General features: G+C 43.5%; 1 protein-coding gene across 3 annotated transcripts in view; it reads right to left on the bottom strand.

Annotated features, from left to right (window-relative positions):
• Window positions 1-2721: 2721 nt before the first annotated feature.
• CIB2 (calcium and integrin binding family member 2) overlaps window positions 2722-18920 on the bottom strand; it is a 105221-nt gene continuing 89022 nt past the window's right edge. For all 3 annotated transcript variants that reach the window (XM_048867857.2, XM_048867860.2, XM_048867859.2), the window contains one exon: window positions 2722-3791. In XM_048867857.2, the coding sequence (XP_048723814.1) occupies window positions 3770-3791 (22 nt within the window). In that variant the 3' untranslated portion in view covers window positions 2722-3769. The remainder of the gene's footprint in view (window positions 3792-18920) is intronic.

The raw sequence follows: 18920 nt of genomic DNA, 5'->3' as shown, positions 1-18920 counted from the left end.
TACACCTCCGGCTTCCTTTCTCCTCTGTTATTCCAGGATATCAGGTGGCATTGAAATCTGAATTCATTCAGGTCTTTCATGCTACTGTGACTCTTGCTTTCTGCATAACACTATAAGAATTTTTAACTTATATTTCAGAGTTTCAAATATTTTACTTGCAATATTACTCTAGCCAGAATCTAGAAAAGCAAAAATATTGCATGAGGTTCTGGCTACTCAGGGGACAGGTAATGTGATATGGACCCTTTCATCAAGAAGACCCCAATTCTGGAAAGCATTCCTATTCAGGACAGTACTTATGCATGTATAACTTTAAGCATGTGCTTAAGTCCCACTGAAATAAAAATTTTGCAGATGACACAAACTTATTTAGGTCAGTGACGACTGTGAGGCACTTCAGAGGGACTTAATGCAGTTGGTGAACAAGCAACACAAAGCAGATAAAATTCAATGCACAGGATAATGCACATCTAAAAGATTAATGTGAATTACTCCTTCACATTAGCAGGCTCTATATTAACCATAACAGTGCAGGACAAAGACATGTGGATCATTATAGACAGCTTAATTAAGACCTGTACTCAATGTGCAGCAGTGTTCAAAGGTAACCAAGATATTACGATTTGTAAAGAACAGTATAGAAAATATTGAAAATATTATGCAAATCAATGGTTTGCTCACACCTGGAATAATATATTTTGTTTCAGTCACAATATCTTCAAAGGATATAGCAGAAATAAAAAGGGTCAGAGAGAGATGACAAAAACTATGAGAGGCTTGCAAAGATTTGTGTATGAGGAAAGACTGAAAGACTCAGACTTTAGAGAGGAAATAAGTAAGAGGGGACATGATAAATACATACAAAATAACAAATGGTGCAGAGAAGAAAAAATGGGTGCTTGTACTTACCCTTTCTCATAATAAAAGAATCAGGGGACATCCAATGAGAGTGAAAGTTAACATATTTAAATTGGTAAAATTACACACACATACACTGGCATAATTAACCTGTAGAATGCACTGCCACTAGATATTATTGTGGCCAAGAACTTAATAAGATTCAACAATAAATTATATATTTACAGTAACTCCTCACTTAATGTCATCCCGGTTAACATTGTTTCATTGTGACGTCGCTGATCTGTTAGACTCATTTAAAGTTGCGTAATGTTTGCTTATAACATTGTTTGGCCATGGGGGTTTGGAACCAGGCTGGGCCGACAGCCCCCCATCAGCTGCCCTCCACCCCCATCCCCACCAGTGCCTCCCGCTCGGCGGTGGCCCCACGGATCAGCAACTCCCACATCCCTCCACGTGCCTCCTGCCTGCAGCAATTAGCTGTTTCAGGAGGCTGGTGGGGAGGGGGAGGAGCGAGGACAGGGTGCGCTCGGCGGGAGGAGGTGGAACAGGGCCGGGAAGAGGCAAGGTGGGGGTGGAGTGGGGCGGGGTCTTGGGGGAAGGGGAGGAGTGGGGGTGGGCCTGGGGCAGAGCTGGGGGTTGAGCACCCCCCCAGCACTTTGGAAAGAACAGCAAGAGGAGCAGTCGGATGATCCACCCTCTTTCACCCTCTGACTCCACCACCTCAACCAAGCTTCACAATCATCATTGCTGAGTACAGTATTACATTGTTTTAAATTGTTTAAAAATTATACTGTATATGTATATAATGTCTTTTATCTGGCAAAAAAAAATTCCCTGGAACCTAACCCTCCCCCTCATTTACATTAATTCTATGTATGGATAATCGTATGATATAAATCCTCATGTATTGGGGCATAACCCAACCTCTAAATGTCAGAAGGTTAGAAAAATACTTCTCCTGTGGACAAATTTTTCTATAAAATTGTCTAGTATAAGTTTTCTTGCACTTGCCTTCAAAGCACCTGGTACTGGCCAGTATCAAGAGGCAAGATACTTGACTAGGTGGAGCACAGACCTAATCAGGTACAGTATTCCTATGTAACTCTCTGTAGTACTGTGTCTCTGCTGAAACAACAATTTTCCTCTTTTAATGTAGTCTCATACAGGCCACAGGGACATCATACATGTCAGAGGAATGTTTAAATAATGACCCGCTAGAAGAATTCTGTTCTGAGAAAGGACAGGCGATAGTGTTATGATGCCATCCAGTGGCAGTGTGTCATCAATGCTTCTAGCATGCATAATGACATGATGAGCCAGCCAACAGGAAGTGGGAGTATGAGCCTGGTTCCGGATGACAGGAGCCATGTGTAGGATATAGTCCTGGAGTTCCAAGAAGTGTCAGAGAAGTCAGATGACTGTAGCATCATACACCTGCTGACACAGAGGAAATTGTGACTATCAAGCAGCAGAAGAACATACAGCAGCAAATGTCTAAATAAAAGAAATAAGAAGAGGCAAAGCAGGAATGGAAGCACTGCAGCAGAGGATCATCTGCTTTCCTCAGGCCAGGCGCAGAGGTTGACCTCAGGTATATTGATGTAAATCTGAATTTATTCCAATGGAGTTACTCTATACCACTATACCAGAGATCATGCTCCTAACTCACTTAGGTATTTTTGAACATTTTACCCCCCACCTCTCTTCTTTAAGGAGCTCTTTAGGTCAATATGCAACAGAAATTTCAGACAGTCACACATTCCCTGAAAGATTTAAGATTACACTGATTGGAGGAAAATACTGACAGAAAAGGGAATTAATGTTCATATTATAGCTCAGGACAAAAATCCTCAAAGCATGATAAATCAGTCAGATGTTTTAATTGTAGTTGACTTTGATACAGAAGCCATGTAAATGACAGAGCCCTTCTATTGACTGTTAGAACAGGTATACAAGTATGATTGTCGTCATGCTCCAGTACCTAACCAATAGTGGAATTTAAAAAAGGAATGACAAAGCTGATTTTCAGGAGGGATAGGAGAGAGAAATACAGAGCTGCATTCATGCATTTTATGAGAAAAATTGCATAGCTGGTTTAAAAAATGTCTTTTTTGTGTCCTTGGTACTGGTGCTGTGCTTCTTGGGGCTACAGATGACAGTATTCTTCTATCCGACAGTATCCGCCCAAGACATGAGAAAAGGAAAGACCTACTTGAAGAACAAAGACACAAGTTAAAGTTGGTCTTGGGAAGAAGTGAATCACTTATGCAGATGTCGTACAAAAGGCAGATACTTCAAGCTTCATACGGGACATGACAACCCATAAACTATTGGTTGCGGGTTAAGCACCAAACCCAGCAACCTGGCATTTCTCTGGCTTAGATGGCAAACCCAGTATGTGGGTGTCTTCAACACCCTGAACTTGACCTTGACTGCAAATTTTAATCAAATGATTTCCATGCATGATCCCCAGCTGTGTAACACAATGGTGGAGGCATCTTGTTATTTTAAGGCCAGTGCTTTCTTTCAGTTAATAACCTCTGGGAAAGTCACCGTAGCTTATATCTGTCTTTCTTTTTTGCTTTGAAGAACAATATTAAATTTTCATAAATATAAAAACTACAGGGAAATACATTTAATAGTATTCTCTTTGTTTAAAAAAACTCAGTCAACCACGCTTTTCCAGAATGCCATTGTTGGACAACACTGAAGATAAAAACGTAAACATCCCAAAGGTCTTGTAGATCAGTGATGAGTCTTTCCCCCATGGGCCAGAATGATTCCAGTCCTTGTTGCCAAGTTCTAAGAAGCCATAATAAGAGGACAAAAGCCCCCAAAGTGCCTGAGATTCAGAGAGGCAGGACTGATGTCAAGTCATTTCTGATAACAGTGGCTTACACCAACATCTTCAGATTCTTATGTGGAAGGTACTGCAAAGAAAAAAGAGATTAAGATGTATCAACACATGTCGTTATATAAGATATTTTTTCAAAGAGCCCATTTTAATGGAGAAAAGTGGGAAGGGATGGATCTGATCACTGGTCCATCATGCCCTTTATCCAAATATGGATGTTTCAGAAGAAGGTGAACTGTGCCAACCACACAGTGCTGTATGTGAAAGGGAAATCCCTTCCTGACTCTGTGGTAATCAGTTTATACCCTGAAGCATAAGGTTGGATTATACTTCTCTTAGAATGCCTAACAACTAAAGGGATCAGGTACCAAATGATGAATGGATGCCAGGATTAAGAAGTGTATGCCATGTTGAAAGTTTCTACTGGTTTGAGAAATATTCCCTATACTTAAAATAGGGCGTTTTACTGTAAGCTCTAATATCTTCAATTGTTTTAGAAATGACCCTCATAGAAAGATAGTGAGAAGCAGTGCTGGCCACAAAACTATTCAACCCTTTTTAAAATCCAGACACAGTATTTGACTTGCCAACCTTCTGCATCAGGGAGTTCCCTTTCCAGTTTCAATCAGTGTGTGACAGGAAGGTAATTCACAGCACAAAACAATAGTTTATCTAAATAAATATATGGAGATATACCTGTCTCATAGAACTGGAAGGGACCTTAGAAGGTCATCAAGTCCAGTCCCCTGCTTTTACAGCAGGACCAAGTAATATCCCTTATTTTTGCCCCAGATCCCTAAATGGCCCCTTCAAGGATTGAACTCACAAGCCTGGGTTTAGCAGGCTAATGCTCAAACCACTAAGCTATCCCTCCCCCCCAAATATAGTCCTGGGGAAGGAAGCTGAGATTCAGATCTGAACTTTTTCAAAACTTGGACCTGTCTATATACAGAAGGAGTTTGACCTCTCAGAGATCGGCCCAAGTAGAAAGCTTAGCCTTGGATATTGAGAGTTCAGTGGCAGAAGGTTTTGAGATCTGCTGTTTCAGTTTGTATCTAACTCGTTGTTGAGCCTCAGATGAGGGGTGTCCATATGCAAATTGCATGCATTTAATTGTAGTGGCTAATTTACTTCTTCAAAAAAGTACTTAAGCATGTGCTGAAGTCCTATTTTGCTCAAACAGGTGCTAAAGTGCTTTGCTGAACTGGGGCCTTGGTCATTAATGACTGCCAGCATGGAGACCCAGAACACTGCAGTATGGCACTATTTTTCTACCTGCTGGTAGGAGGATCTTCTAGGAAAAGCTGTGTTGGATGTTACATTGCCTTTCCTCTTTCTGCAGGTCAGTCAAGAAACCATGGGCCGGATTCATCCCAGGTACAATTTCACTAAGCCACTGGAGATATGGCAGGGAAAACTGTTCCCTGTTCTCTTCTCTGCTTCGTGTTGTGTGTGTGTTTGAGGCTGGTGGGAATGTTCTGGCAGTTCTGCTGAATGTGGAGAAGTTTTTATTTGGGGCAATCTCAGGAGGTCATTATTGGTTAGATCCTTTAGGTGACTAATATTCAGCGTTGGGTGGGTCTGGTATTGTCTACTGTGGCTAGACTACAGGACAGCATGTTAACTTATTTGCCACTAAACAGTACACAACTCCACAAACCAAGAAGCTACCAGAGCTATTGATGATTAAACATATGGCACGTAGAGCCATAGTCTGGTCCATCACTGTGTCTAGCTTTTTGATGGCATAGTTAATAAAGAGGTTCGAGAGGTGCTCTGTCTTGTTCAACCCCCTGTCCTTTTTCAACAGAGGGCCACAGACTGTGTGGGTTGGGAGTGGGATGGGAAGGGACAAGATTTTGAGAGGCATAGAGTCATGCTCTGCAGGGTCTCCTTGTACACTGCATTGCTCCTCGTTCCCTGTCAATCATGCGTGGGCCAGGGGCGGTGCAGGAACAGAGCTGGTGGATTCACCACTACACTAGGAAGCTTCTGCAGCCTCAGGACAGTAGTAATAATAACTAACGCTTATATGGCACTTTTTATCTGCAGATCTCCAAGCACTTTACCAAGGAGGTCAGTATCATTACTCCCATTTTACAGATGGGGAAATTGAGGCACAGAGAAGTGACATGCTTAAGGTCACCCAGAAGGCCGGTGACACCCAGGTCTCCTGACTCCCAGTCCAGTGCTTTTATACACTAGGCTACACTGTTTAGTAATGGCCATGAAATGGCCTGGAAAAAGATTCTTTCTCTTCGCCTCCACAGAGAAACCCAACTACTCAAAATGTGTGTTAAATGTCAGTACTTGGGGCATAGTGATGCTATTCTCAGGAGGGAGAGTACTGCCCTTTAAAAAGGTTTTCACCATGTTATCATGGATGAACAACTCTGGAAGCCTAACTTGACAGGGACACATTTACAGAGGCGGGATGGATAGAAAGCATCACACAGCACAAGTTCAAACTCAAAACCCTCAATGTACCTTAATAAAAAAAAATTTGATGCATTTCCTAGTAGTAGTGTCATATTTTCCTTTCTCTTTGCAATAAAGCTAAGTATACACAGGGTGATAATATGTCTTTAAAAACACAATCAGAGCAGCTTCAGTTATGGAGTAACATAGCAGTAGCGATTTAGTTCAATATGGTCACAACTATGATTTCTAGAGCCCCTTTCCAGTGTATTGCAGTTGACCTCCAGGAGTTCTTCAAAACCACTAACCCAAGGCTCAGTCTACCGAGCTGTTCTTTAGAAATTTTAATTAAAGAGACTTTTCGTTCTGGTTCTGGCTGTAAACCAGACTACAGAGCTATGCACATGAATGGATGACAAGGTCAGCCAGGTTAGAATGCTTCCCTGATGCTGGAAGATTTCATTAGTCTCTCAGCAAGGAACACTGCGATGTCTTAACGCTGTCTTGTGTGTGTAAGCACAAATCCTGCCTTCAGATACACTCATATAAATCTGGAAAAACTTGGCTGATTTCAGTGGTTTTGATCTGGATTTATACCAGTGAAACAGAGAAGAATTTATTCCAGAATACAGTGTATACAATAAAGTAACTGATTCATTCATAATTATGGTGTTGTGGAGGGTGGAGTTACAAACCAAGACCTATGGAATTCAGGGGCATCTTATATTCAAGCTCTGATTCAGAAATTTGCAATGGCTTCAATCTTTGTGCTGTACTGAATCAAGACCCTAGAACTGGATTTGAATGTTGCCACCTTAATTTATTTCAAACAGAGAGATGAGAAGAATGGAAACTTATTCTGGAGTTCATATGACATCAGCAGAATATAAGCAAGGTACTGAGACCTGAGGTTGATGGAGCCTTAGCATCATGCTCAAGTTCTGAAATGACATGTGGACTTCCATTCCCTGGGATGGTTAAGATCCAGGGCTGGACTCTGCATTAGTACTTGCTAGTTATCTGTAGGACAAGTCCTGTCCTGTCAAGTCCTGGTTTTTTTGTGTTTTTTGTGGGGGTTTTTTTGGGGGGGGGGGAGGGAAGGAGGGAATGTCCATATTCCCAGAAATATCTGTTCAGTGAGCCAAGTTCAGTCCTGGAATAAGACAGATGGAACTGCACTGACCTCACTGGAGGAAGACCTGCTAATAGCAGTGCTTAATTTGGCCGAGTAGGTCCTATGCAGCTGCAGAACATTTCTGGATCCCTGAAAGGCCAGTTGAGACATGTCTGTTTGTGTTTCCGTGAGGACTGCGTGATTGGGACCTTTGGGTCTATCATCAGCCCTGTATTTGAAGTGTATTGAGTGGTTCATCCCCGCTGGTAGCGAGGGGGTGGAGTTAAGTAGCAAGGCTTAGTACAGAAGTCAGTTGCCAGCGAACTCAGCCGGTGAATAGGAGCAGCAAACAGGGGAATTTAGAGAATGTGAAAGGTTTTCTTTCTCGGTACAGTTCTACATTCAGTACTGTGATGGAAACAATGGAACAACCTCAGGTCTCAGTACCTTGCTTATATTCTGCTGATGTCATATGAACTCCAGAATAAGTTTGCATTCTTCTCATCTCTCTGTTTGAGATAAATTAAGGTGGCAACATTCAAATCCAGTTCTAGGGTCTTGTGAAGGTTCTGGAAACAAAGCGCTGGCTATAAGGGGGAAAGTTTTGATTTGGTGGAACATTACCCATAGAAGATGGACCAGAAGGGGCTGTATAGTTTGGATGGCCTACATTCAGAAGAAGAAGAACCAACCTTCTAGAGCAGGGGTTCTCAAACTGGGGGTTGGGACCCCTCAGGGGATTGCGAGGTCATCACATGGGGGGTCGTGAGCTGTCAACCTCCACCCCAAACCCCACTTGCCTCCAGCATTTATAATGGTGTTAAATATATTTAAAAGCGTGTTTAGTTTATTAGGGGGTGTTGCAATGTGGTTGCGATATGAAAGGGGCTTGCCAGTAAAAAAGTTTGAGACCCACTGTTCTAGAGCAGTGGTCTCCAAAGTGGGGTGCGTGCACCCCAGGGGGTGTGCAAGACTATCCCTGGGGGTGCGGCAGGAGGAGCGCTGCTGAAGAAGCACTGCTGGCACGGCGGCAGCAGCGCTCCCGGACCTTTGATTCTTCAGCGGCATGGCTCTCCCCGCTCTGTCTTCGGCCGCACGCTGCTGGCAGCTCTTTTTTTTTTTTTTTTTTGGTGCTTCCCTACAGCTGGCCGTGGGGGTGCGCGATCCAAAAAGTTTGGAAACCACTGTTCTAGAGGACAGTCTGGGTAGAATATCCAGGAGGGCATTAAACTAACAACAAAACAGGAGGATGAAAAGTAGGAACAAATGAAAGCTCATGTGGTAGAAAATCCTGATGTCAAGAACAAAATTAATCAACCACTGAAGAGAAGAAATTCTTTATATGGCCTATATCCCAAAGCCAGGAGCCTGGGCAATAAACAAGAGGAAGTGGAATTGCTCATTTATGAGCATTAATTTGATCTAGTTGGTATTACTGAAACTGGGTGGAAAGAGTCATATGAGTGGAATAAAGGGGACAGGAAGTGGCACTCATAAAAAATGGCATTATCTGTTTCCAAGTCACTGACAACTCAGAAGCAAATAATCTTGTGCTTCATATAAAAAACAAGATGGGATACTAGTTGGTGTCTGCTGCTGAGCACCAAATCACAATAGGGAACAGGATGACTGGCTCTTTAAGCACCTATCTAAAATGTGTAGGAAAACAAAGTTGCATTATCATGGAGGACTTTAACCTGAATGATATGTGCTGGAGGTCTCAGGCTGCCAGTACAATTCCCTCCCCCTCCCCCAACCTGGAATATTATAGATGACAATTTTTTAACTCCAAAAGTGTTGCATCCAACATGGGAGAATTCAACATTAAACCTCTTGACAGATAAAGAGGAAGTGATCACAGAATTAAAAGTTAGTGCTTGCTTAGGTGAAAGTGATCATGACTTGATTACATTTATTATGTGCAAACAGAATAAATCCCCAACCAGTAATATATATACTTGGTACTTTAAATCAGTGTCTCTCAATCTTTCCAGACTACTGAACCCCTTTCAGAAGTCTGATTTGTTTTGCATACCCACAAGTTTCACCTCACTTAAAAGCTACTTGCTTACAAAATCAGACATAAAAATACAAAAGTGTCACCACACACTATTACTGAAAAATTGCTTACTTTCTCATTTCTACCATATAATTATAAAATAAATCAGTTGGTATATAAATATTGTACTTACATTTCAGTACATAGATCAGTATAAACAAGTCATTGTCTGTATGACATTTTAATTTATGCGTACCCCTAGTAGAGAACTGTCGCTATAAAAGGGCAAATTTCACAAAGCTGAAAATAATTATGAGCCAAATCAAATGGGAGAAAGAATTTAAACAGAAAAATATGAATGATAATTGAGAGCTGTTTAAGAACATTTTACTAGATACTCAAAAAGCCACAATTCCAGAATTGGGAAAAAAGGCCATAATAATTAAAAAACAGGCTGGCTTAGACGTAGTGAAAGCAAAAATAAAAATTAAAAACAATATAACAAATGAAAAAAGAAGTTGATAGCAATGAATAAAATTATAAGATAGAAACTGTAGAAAACCAATAAGGGATGCAAAAGGACACTAGGTCCTTTTCTGCGGAAAAGGACCTAGGGGTGACAGTGGACGAGAAGCTGGATATGAGTCAGCAGTGTGCCCTTGTTGCCAAGAAGGCCAATGGCATTTTGGGATGTATAAGTAGGGGCATAGCGAGCAGATCGAGGGACGTGATCGTTCCCCTCTATTCAACATTGGTGAGGCCTCATCTGGAGTACTGTGTCCAGTTTTGGGCCCCACACTTCAAGAAGGATGTGGATAAATTGGAGAGAGTCCAGCGAAGGGCAACAAAAATGATTAGGGGTCTGGAACACATGACTTATGAGGAGAGGCTGAGGGAGCTGGGATTGTTTAGCCTGCAGAAGAGAAGAATGAGGGGGGATTTGATAGCTGTTTTCAACTACCTGAAAGGGGGTTCCAAAGAGGATGGCTCTAGACTGTTCTCAATGGTATCAGATGACAGAACGAGGAGTAATGGTCTCAAGCTGCAGTGGGGGAGGTTTAGATTGGATATTAGGAAAAACTTTTTCACTATGAGGGTGGTGAAACACTGGAATGCGTTACCTAGGGAGGTGGTAGAATCTCCTTCCTTAGAGGTTTTTAAGGTCAGGCTTGACAAAGCCCTGGCTGGGATGATTTAACTGGGAATTGGTCCTGCTTTGAGCAGGGGGTTGGACTAGATGACCTTCTGGGGTCCCTTCCAACCCTTATATTCTATGATTCTATGATTCTATGATGACACAGGGAGAATCTATTGCCAACAGAGTTAAGGACAGTCAGAAGGAAATTTTCAGTGTATCATGTAGCATGAATAAATGGAACCCTAACAATGGTATTGGTCCATTGCTAGCTGGAACTAGTAGAACTGACAATTGTAATGCAGAAAAGGCAGAAATATTCAATAAATATTTCTATTCTGACTAGAATATTTGAGAAAAAGCCAGATGATATATTCATATCAATTAAAGATGAAATATTTTCCACTCCAACAGTAGCTAAGGAAATGCTAGACAGTAACCATTAAAGTTAGAAATTTTCAAATCAGCAGGTCCAGTTAAGTTGCATCCAAGAGTTTTTAAACAAGCTGGCTCAGGAGCAAGCTGGACCACTAATGTTGATTTTTAATATCTCTTAAAACTGGGGAAGTTCCAGAGGATTGGAAGAAAGCTAATGTTGTGACAAATAGCTTCAAAGGGTAACCAAGGTGACTTGAATTATTATAGATCTATCAGACTACATTGATCCCAAGTAAAATAATTGAATGGCTGATATGGGACTCAATTAACAAAGAATGAAAGGAGAGCAATATAATGAATGCCAATCAACATGGGTTTATGGAAAATAGATCATGTCAACCTAGCTTGATATCATAGTTGATAAGATTACAACCTTGGTTGACAAAGGTAATAGTGTTGACAGAAGCTGGTCCAATAAATGATACTTCATCCACCATGTCTGTCTAGATGTCTCTAGTAAGGCATTTGACTTGGTGCCACTGAAGCTAAACAAATTCAGACTAGAAGTAAAGAGCAGATTTTTAACAGTTAGGGTAAGGAACCACTGGGACAATTTATCAAGGGCTATGGTGGATTCCAGAATTTTTAAAATCAAGATTGGATGTTTTCTAAAAGGGATGCTCTAGCTCAATTACAGCTCTTGGATTTGAAGCAGGAATTAATCCAAGGAAGCCCCATGGGTGTTATGCAGTAGCTCTGATTAGATGATCAAAATGGTCTCTTCTGGCTTTAAAAATCTAAATCTATGGCACAGACAGATATAGTGCACCACAATCTGGACCGTTAGCCTGGAGATTGTAAGATACGGATTGCATTTGTCAAAGAGCTTCCCAGTTATTGGGTTTTGAAAAAAGGGGTGTTAAACGAGTTTCAGTTAAACCTCTAGGGCTAGCGTGTCTAGTAACTCCCCTAACCCCAATCGCCTTTAGCACTCTAAAATCCAAGTGCCCAGAACCTGCAGTTTCCATGAACAAAAAACCCCATCTATTGCTTGTGAAATCATTTTTGTTAGGGCTGGTCAAAAATTTTCCATCACTACTGTTTTTGATGGAAAACAGGGTTTTTGAGTAAACTAAATTTTGCACTGAAAGCATCTGGTTTCCAGGGGAAAATCTCAACTTTTGTCAATAAAACAAAAACCAAAAAGTTTTTGATTTTAGAGTTTTTGGGTTTTTTTAAATGACAATAGTGTTTCCTCCCTCATTTTTTCAAACTTTTCTGCAGTAGCCCTCCTGCTCCCCCAGGTACCTGACTAGCTTTAGTCTTAGGTCTTAAGATCTGAAAAATCTGCATTGTGGGGAGATCCTGTGAGATGCTAAGTGCCTCTTGTGAGGTGGCTTCAATAGAAGCTTAGAGCCCTCAACCTCAAACAGGATTGGGCCCAAGGTGCAGACTGTTTGCTTCCAATGGATGAAGGCAGATGATGAAGGTTCAGAGATGGTACATCTCCCATCAGGATATATACTTTTTATCCTCTCTATTGTTTCCCTGTCCGGTTTTGGCAGCTCTGGAGTGTTGCTAATGTCATGTTTTTCTCAAGACCTGTTTCAAATTGCTACACTGTGTATCATCCTCAGGCCTTAAAATAAGTTTAAGCTTCCATGATGATTTATAAAACAATTTCCTGTGGAAAACGTAACCAGTCTTGTAGAACAGAACACTTATCCAGTGCCAGTTCAGAGTGCTAATGCTTCCATTAAGCGACAAGCAGGCTCTTAATAATAACATTTTTGAGTGAAATAAACCCAGTGGGATCAAATTTTCTGAACTAGCAACTGTCACTATCATTTACAACTTATTCAGCTTCTGGGATAGTAGCCAAGAATGCATATTTCCTCTGCCCTGGTCAGTGATTATAGCTGAGTTTTCTCAAAGTATTTAAAAAAAAGCATTTCCTCAACACAGGAGTGCAAATCAGGCAAAAACACTTTACTGCATCTTCATTTCCTTGACAGCAATACAAAGCTTGGCAGACTGTCTCTAGGAGATTAAACCCACTCAGTATCATTAAATAAAGGTTTGCAAAGGGAGAAATGAGAGAGAAAAAAGTCACTATTCTATGAGTGAACTTCAGCAGGTATCAGGACAAATGCTGGGCCAAAGATAATGACTGTACTATACGTACAAGTGCATAGCTGTGTGACATGGCTTAAAAAATCCATGGTTGGTTGTACATGCAAGAGCAAATATTTAAAAACAGCTTTCTCTATCTGAATATGAAACTGGCCTTCATCATTTTCCTAACAGGCAGCATGGGGATGATATAACCATCACTTTTATAATTATGCAATTGGCTTAATTTTAATGATAATGATGCTTTGTACTTAGCACCTTTCATAGGAGGTTCTCAAAGTGTTTCACAAGTAGGGTCCCCATTTTTCAGAACAAGGAAGAGAGACAGAAATTATGAGACTTACCACAGGCCACACAATGAACCAGTGGAAGTGTCAGGAACAGAACCCAGGAGTCTTGAGTTTCTGACTCTAATCACCTGAAGGATTTGCTTTCATGGGGGACGGGAGGAGAGATAGGAGGAGGGGTCCTTTGTCACTGACACCAGATCAATAGATGAAACTAGTATAACCAGCATTTTCAAAAGGGATCAGATATTAGGTGCCAAACTTGGAATACCTTGGGCTAGATATTCAGAGATGCTGAATGCCCATAGACTCAGTGGAAGTCACTGAAAACTGCAGGCACTTAGGACCTCTGAACATCAGGTTCAAGAAGGACCACAATTTTCAGAAGTGGCCATGGATTTTGGGTGCCTCCGTTATTGGGATCCTTTGGACCTAATTTTCAGAGATGCTGACTACCCAAAACTACAGCGGAAGTCAATGGGTGCTCAGACATCTCTAAAAAAAAGGGCTAATGTGTGTCTCAAATTGGGTATCAGAAAATGAAGGCACACAAAATCAGTGGTATCTTTGAAAATGTGGCTGTATCTGTACATGATTGGGTAGGTATTTCCTCCATACATCTGGAGACCTTCACAGGAGCATTTTTATAAAGAGAAAAAATGTTTTACTACCACACTCCAATATTATGAAGATAGTTGCCACTTACAGGACCATTACTGCCTTTGGCACTGGATAGACAAGAGAACCAGAGGCCATAAATGGAGCTTGAGATAAATTCAGTCCAGACACAGGAAATGCTGTTCCATTCAGTGAGCAGTAAATGTTTGGAATGGCCAATCAAGATTGTTCCACCAGAAATAATTGAGATCAATGAATAAGCAAACTTATTTAATGTTGGGGAAAATCGAAGGCAATGCTTCTTAGGGCAAATTGCTGTCTTTCCTGTGTGTTAGCCCACACAGAGAGAAATGCCTCACTGTCGTAGGTGTATTGTTACCTAAGTGATTAGTCAGAGTGTTTTTTACATGGATTTAGGGTTTGGACTGTAACTTGATAATCCAATCCAAGTAATAGGCTGCACATAGTTCAGCTGCCTGTGACAGGATGACTGGCCCCTTGAAGAGGGAGCAGGGCCCATACACCTATGACTTTTCAGCTGACCCCAATTAGGTTTAAAAGAGTGCATCTGGGCCTAGTGAGGCCCGGTGAGTTAGAGCCAGGGAGCTGCAAGAACCAGGAGCAACAGGAAGGCCAGCCAGCAGAATCCCCTGGAGGGGAGGCAAGACTCCAGGTATGGCAGTGGGTTCTCTGTGAGCTGGGGAGAAGGCCAGCTTGTTAAACGTGATGGAAACTGTGGGCAGAAAATTGGCCTCTGGAACTGGGGGGAGATTGAAGCCTTTGCACACTGACTGATACCCCACCCAGTTTGGGTGACCAGGCAAGGTGGAGGAGGCGATATAACTGTTGGTAAGGACACAGTGGCAGCAGAAACAGCCCCAGCCCAGGCTGCTGCAGTTAATGGAGAGCCTGCAGAAACAGCAGGAGGCACATTTGCCATTCAACAGCAGTGGCAAGAGGCTCATTTCTAGCAGTAAGAATGGTTACAGAAGTGACTGGCCCAAGAGACTCTGGGGAATTTGGTTGGTATTAGAGAGAATAGCTTAGGGTTGCAAACTGTCTAATTGCACAAAACTGAACACACTAGCCTTGCCCCCTTCCCTGAGGCCACGCCCCCTTCCCCAAGGCCCTGCTCCCCCGCTCACTACATTTCCTCTCCCTCGGTGGCTTGCTCTCCCGCACCCACTTTCACTGGGCTGGGGTAGGGGGTTGAGGTGCGGGAGGGGGTGAGGGCTCTAACTGGGGGTGTGGGCTCCAGGGTGGGGCCAGAAATGAGGGGTTCAGGGTTTGGGATGGGGCTTTGGCCTGGGGATGAGGGATTTGGGGTGCAGGAGGGGGCTCCAGGCCGGGAGATGGGATAGAGGGGTTCAGGGTGTGGGAGGGGGCTCTGGGCTGGGGAGGGGAGTTGGGGTGCAGAGGGGCTGTGGGCTCCATCTGCAGGTGCTGGCTCTGGGGTGGGGCTGGGGATGAGGGGTTTGGGGTCTAGGAGGGGGCTCTGGGTTTGGGGGGCCTCAGGGCTGGGGCAGGGGATTGGGGCTGGGGCGTGGGCTTACCTCCGGCGGCTCTCTGTCAGCGGCGCAGCGTGGAGCCAGGACAGGTAGGGACTAGCCTTATCTCCGCAGCACTGCCAACCGGACTTTAATGGCCCGGTTGGCAGTGCTGACTGGAGCTGCCAGGGACCCTTTTCGACCGGGTGTTCTGGTCAAAAACCGGACACCTGGTCACCCTACGTACCTTCGAGTTAGTGCCCAGTGCAGTGGATTGGGAAGAATTCACTGGGTCATCCCTCATAGCACGGTTTGACAGGTGAGGGGCTGGCAGCCTACCAAGCACTGAGCAATAAGCAGGCGCTCCTATCCTGTGGTGAAGGCTGCTATCTTAGACAGATTGGTACTGACCCTGGAGACATACCAGCACTATTTTTGGGCTGAGTCATTCCCGTGGAGGGCATGAACATGGGTAGTGGACCTGGCTGCCCAATGGTTATGCCCAGAGACTAGTTCCATAGAGAAAATTATGGACTGAGTGGTCCTGGAGACATTTTTGAAGGCCTTTCCAGTGGGACCCCAGAGCTGGATAAGGTGGTTCCAGACTGGTTTAGTGGGCGAGGCACTCAAAAGAAGCCTTCTTTGAAGCCAAAGAAGCTGAACAGTGTGGCAAAGTAGGGGTGGCCCATCCAGGGAGACAAGAGAGTCAGAGCCAAGGAGCTGCAAGAAGCAAGTGCAGCAGGAATTCCCTTGCAGAGGTTGCCAGATTCTCTGGGGAAGCAAGGTGGTGGAAACCTGCTGGGGAAAAAGGGCCCCCAAGGAGAAAGCCCTGGTTAGCAGTGTTCAGTAAGCAGAGCATGGAAGATTCCTGCATGACGCCCTGAAGCAGAGAGGACTGAGAAAAGAGGGATAATCCCCTGGGAATGGTAGCCCAGAGTCAGCTGAGAAACTGATTTTGTTCATTTAGCCTATATTAGGAAAATAAAACTGCCTGGGGGAAAACTGTGTGTGGGAGTGGATCCTATGTGAGCTGGGGAGAAGGCTAGCTTGTTACACTGCCCCACAAACAGAGCAGGGTCCCAGTTTCCCCCTCTGTACCCATTCAGTTATGCTAGTCAGTGAGTTGAAAGGGTGGAGTCTTGGCTTTGCCCATTCTCCACCCCTGCCTGCCCACTCTCTGCCCATGTGTGTGGGAGAGGTACCGGCAACCCTATGGTTTCTCCTTACCATGCGGAGTTCATGATTGAGCCCTTGGAGATTGCAAACAATGGCAGAGCAAAAACACTGGAAGCTTTGTAATCAGACCGCAGATGTAAGAATTGCAAGCTTCTGCCGCACTGCTATCGAATAGCAGGCTCCAGCCCAGGTTCTGAAGGGACCATCAGAGAGAGCTGTTTAGTCTCAGTGACCCATTCAGTTCTTGGTCTCCCTGTTGTGATGGTAGTTTGTGAAGTAGATCCCTACCCCATTGGGGGTTGAATCTGAATGCCTCATATTAAAAATATATTTGCACAGATTTTCAAAACCAAGGGTAAACAACTGAAAACACAGAGTTCAGTATAAGACTCAAGTATGACCAGGATACAGAGCACACAGGAGGCATAAGGTAATGAAGACCTCTGATAAATGCCTTCTGTAGTATAAACAGATCAGGTACAGACCCTGAGAACCAGGCAAGACAATAAAAGAAGTAATGAAGGTAACAAAGGGATATACAGAGGCATCCGAATGGTAACTTAGAAAAGGCAAGCCACAACAATGCCAATTTCTCTCTCTTTAAGGGGCAAATGATACCTTCCACAAAATGTGCATTGAAAAAATCACAAGGGCCATACTCAGTGGTGAGCTGGAGCTGGTTCGCACCGGTTTGCGTGAACTGGTGTTTAAATTTTGAAGCCAGTTTAGAACCGGTTGTTAAAGGGGTGGGCAAACCATCCTGTCCGTCCCGTCTGAGCTCTCGGCTGGGGAGGCTGCCCTGTGAATTTTTACTCACCCGGCAGCACTCCGAGCCTTCGGCAGCACTTCGGCAGCGGATCCTTCAGTGCCGCCGAGGACCCGGAGCTACTGAAGGACATGCTGCTGAAGTGCCGCCAAAGGCTCGGAGCGACTGAAGGAACTGGTTCTTCAGCTTCTGGCAGCTCATCACTGGCGATGTTAATCTGAGATACATATGACTGAGTATGTAGAATAGCAGCCTTAGGCCCAAAAGCAATCAAGGATTTTTTGAGACCTTCTGTGTAGTGATGATACACTCATGACACAATATATACAGTACAGGAAGTGTCAGAGTGAAGTATTGCACCATGGTTTTGGTGACAGCAGAGAAGGGGGAGCAGCTGGCCACCCAATCTTTTATAAGACCTTATACAGTGTCAAAGAACCAGTCCAATGGAATGCTACTATATTGTACACAGAAGGTGCAGCAGGTGTCGTCTGTTAAATAAAAAGCTTCCTTACCACTGAAAACCTAGAATAGAACTTGATCTTTAGTCAATGAAATGGAAGTCGCCAGTCAACTTACTATCCACCCTGTCTATCATTAGTATACAAATTCTGAGTACTAGTCCCTATTCAATGCACATCTACATTTATTGCCACTAAAAGTTTTGTGAGATTCAGAATGATTGGTCATTGCATTTCAATAGGAGCTCCAAGGTGAGACTGGGGAGGATGTGTAGTTTGGGACAGAGGTGCACTAACAGGAGAGGGTAGGATCAGTTGGCCAACATGTGCCTGCAGTATGCTTTGCAGTGATTAGTAATAATATAATTCCCTTATTTCAGTGGATAATTAAACATACCAAATCCAGCTACAAAAAATAATGCAAACAGGCAGTAAGGTAGGCACAGCTGTTAGAAACAATACTAAAGATGCATCATACTCATGTTCCCACAGTCTCAAAAACATAGCTAGATGAATTTCATGGGGTGTGAATGCTCAACTTCCACCTTTGAACATGCCCATCAATGTGTGTTCCAGGTTCCATTTAAAACAGAAGGAAACTATTTTCCAGTTCGGATGCAGACCAGACAGCTGACGTCTCATGAACCCCTATCCTATGCTGGATTCATCCTCATGTCTGAATCCTGAAACTTTCAACCATCTCTGTTGATAGTGTAACCAAAGACTTGTGAAGCTGCTGAATGTCTCTTAATGATCAAACAATAAATCAGCAGATAAAGGTGACTCATCAAGTTCAGAATGCAGCCTGGCTTGCTTAGAAGAGGCTCCTGGGAACTGTCTGTTTCATTTCCTGTAGCCATTACATGGTGGCTCTAAGAGAAACCACTGAGAAAACACAGCATGCAGCCTCCTCTTGGCCCTGAGACTGCACAGGCATTTGTACCAGTGTTGCACAACAGAGGATTGAAATGTGGAAGAGATCAGTTGCAAGGCTCAGGGTCAGAAGCTATGAGCCAGATGGCTTTCAGTGAGAGACTGGAAGGAAGCCCATCACTTCAGGGCATGCCTTATCAGGAGCACTTCAGTCTGAGCACATCAAGACTCTTTCTACAGACTCTTCCCTGGGGAAAGAGAGGATCCTGTGTCTCACTCAACCTGCAATCAAAGCACAACCAGAGGGGCAGTATTAAGTCATCTTTATGCTCCCCGGAGGCCAGATGGGGCCAGCCTTGC

This window comes from Caretta caretta, chromosome 10 (assembly GCF_965140235.1).
Source record: "Caretta caretta isolate rCarCar2 chromosome 10, rCarCar1.hap1, whole genome shotgun sequence".
In the NCBI taxonomy this organism is placed as follows: domain Eukaryota; kingdom Metazoa; phylum Chordata; order Testudines; family Cheloniidae; genus Caretta; species Caretta caretta.
This window is presented reverse-complemented; position numbering and strand designations above follow the sequence as displayed.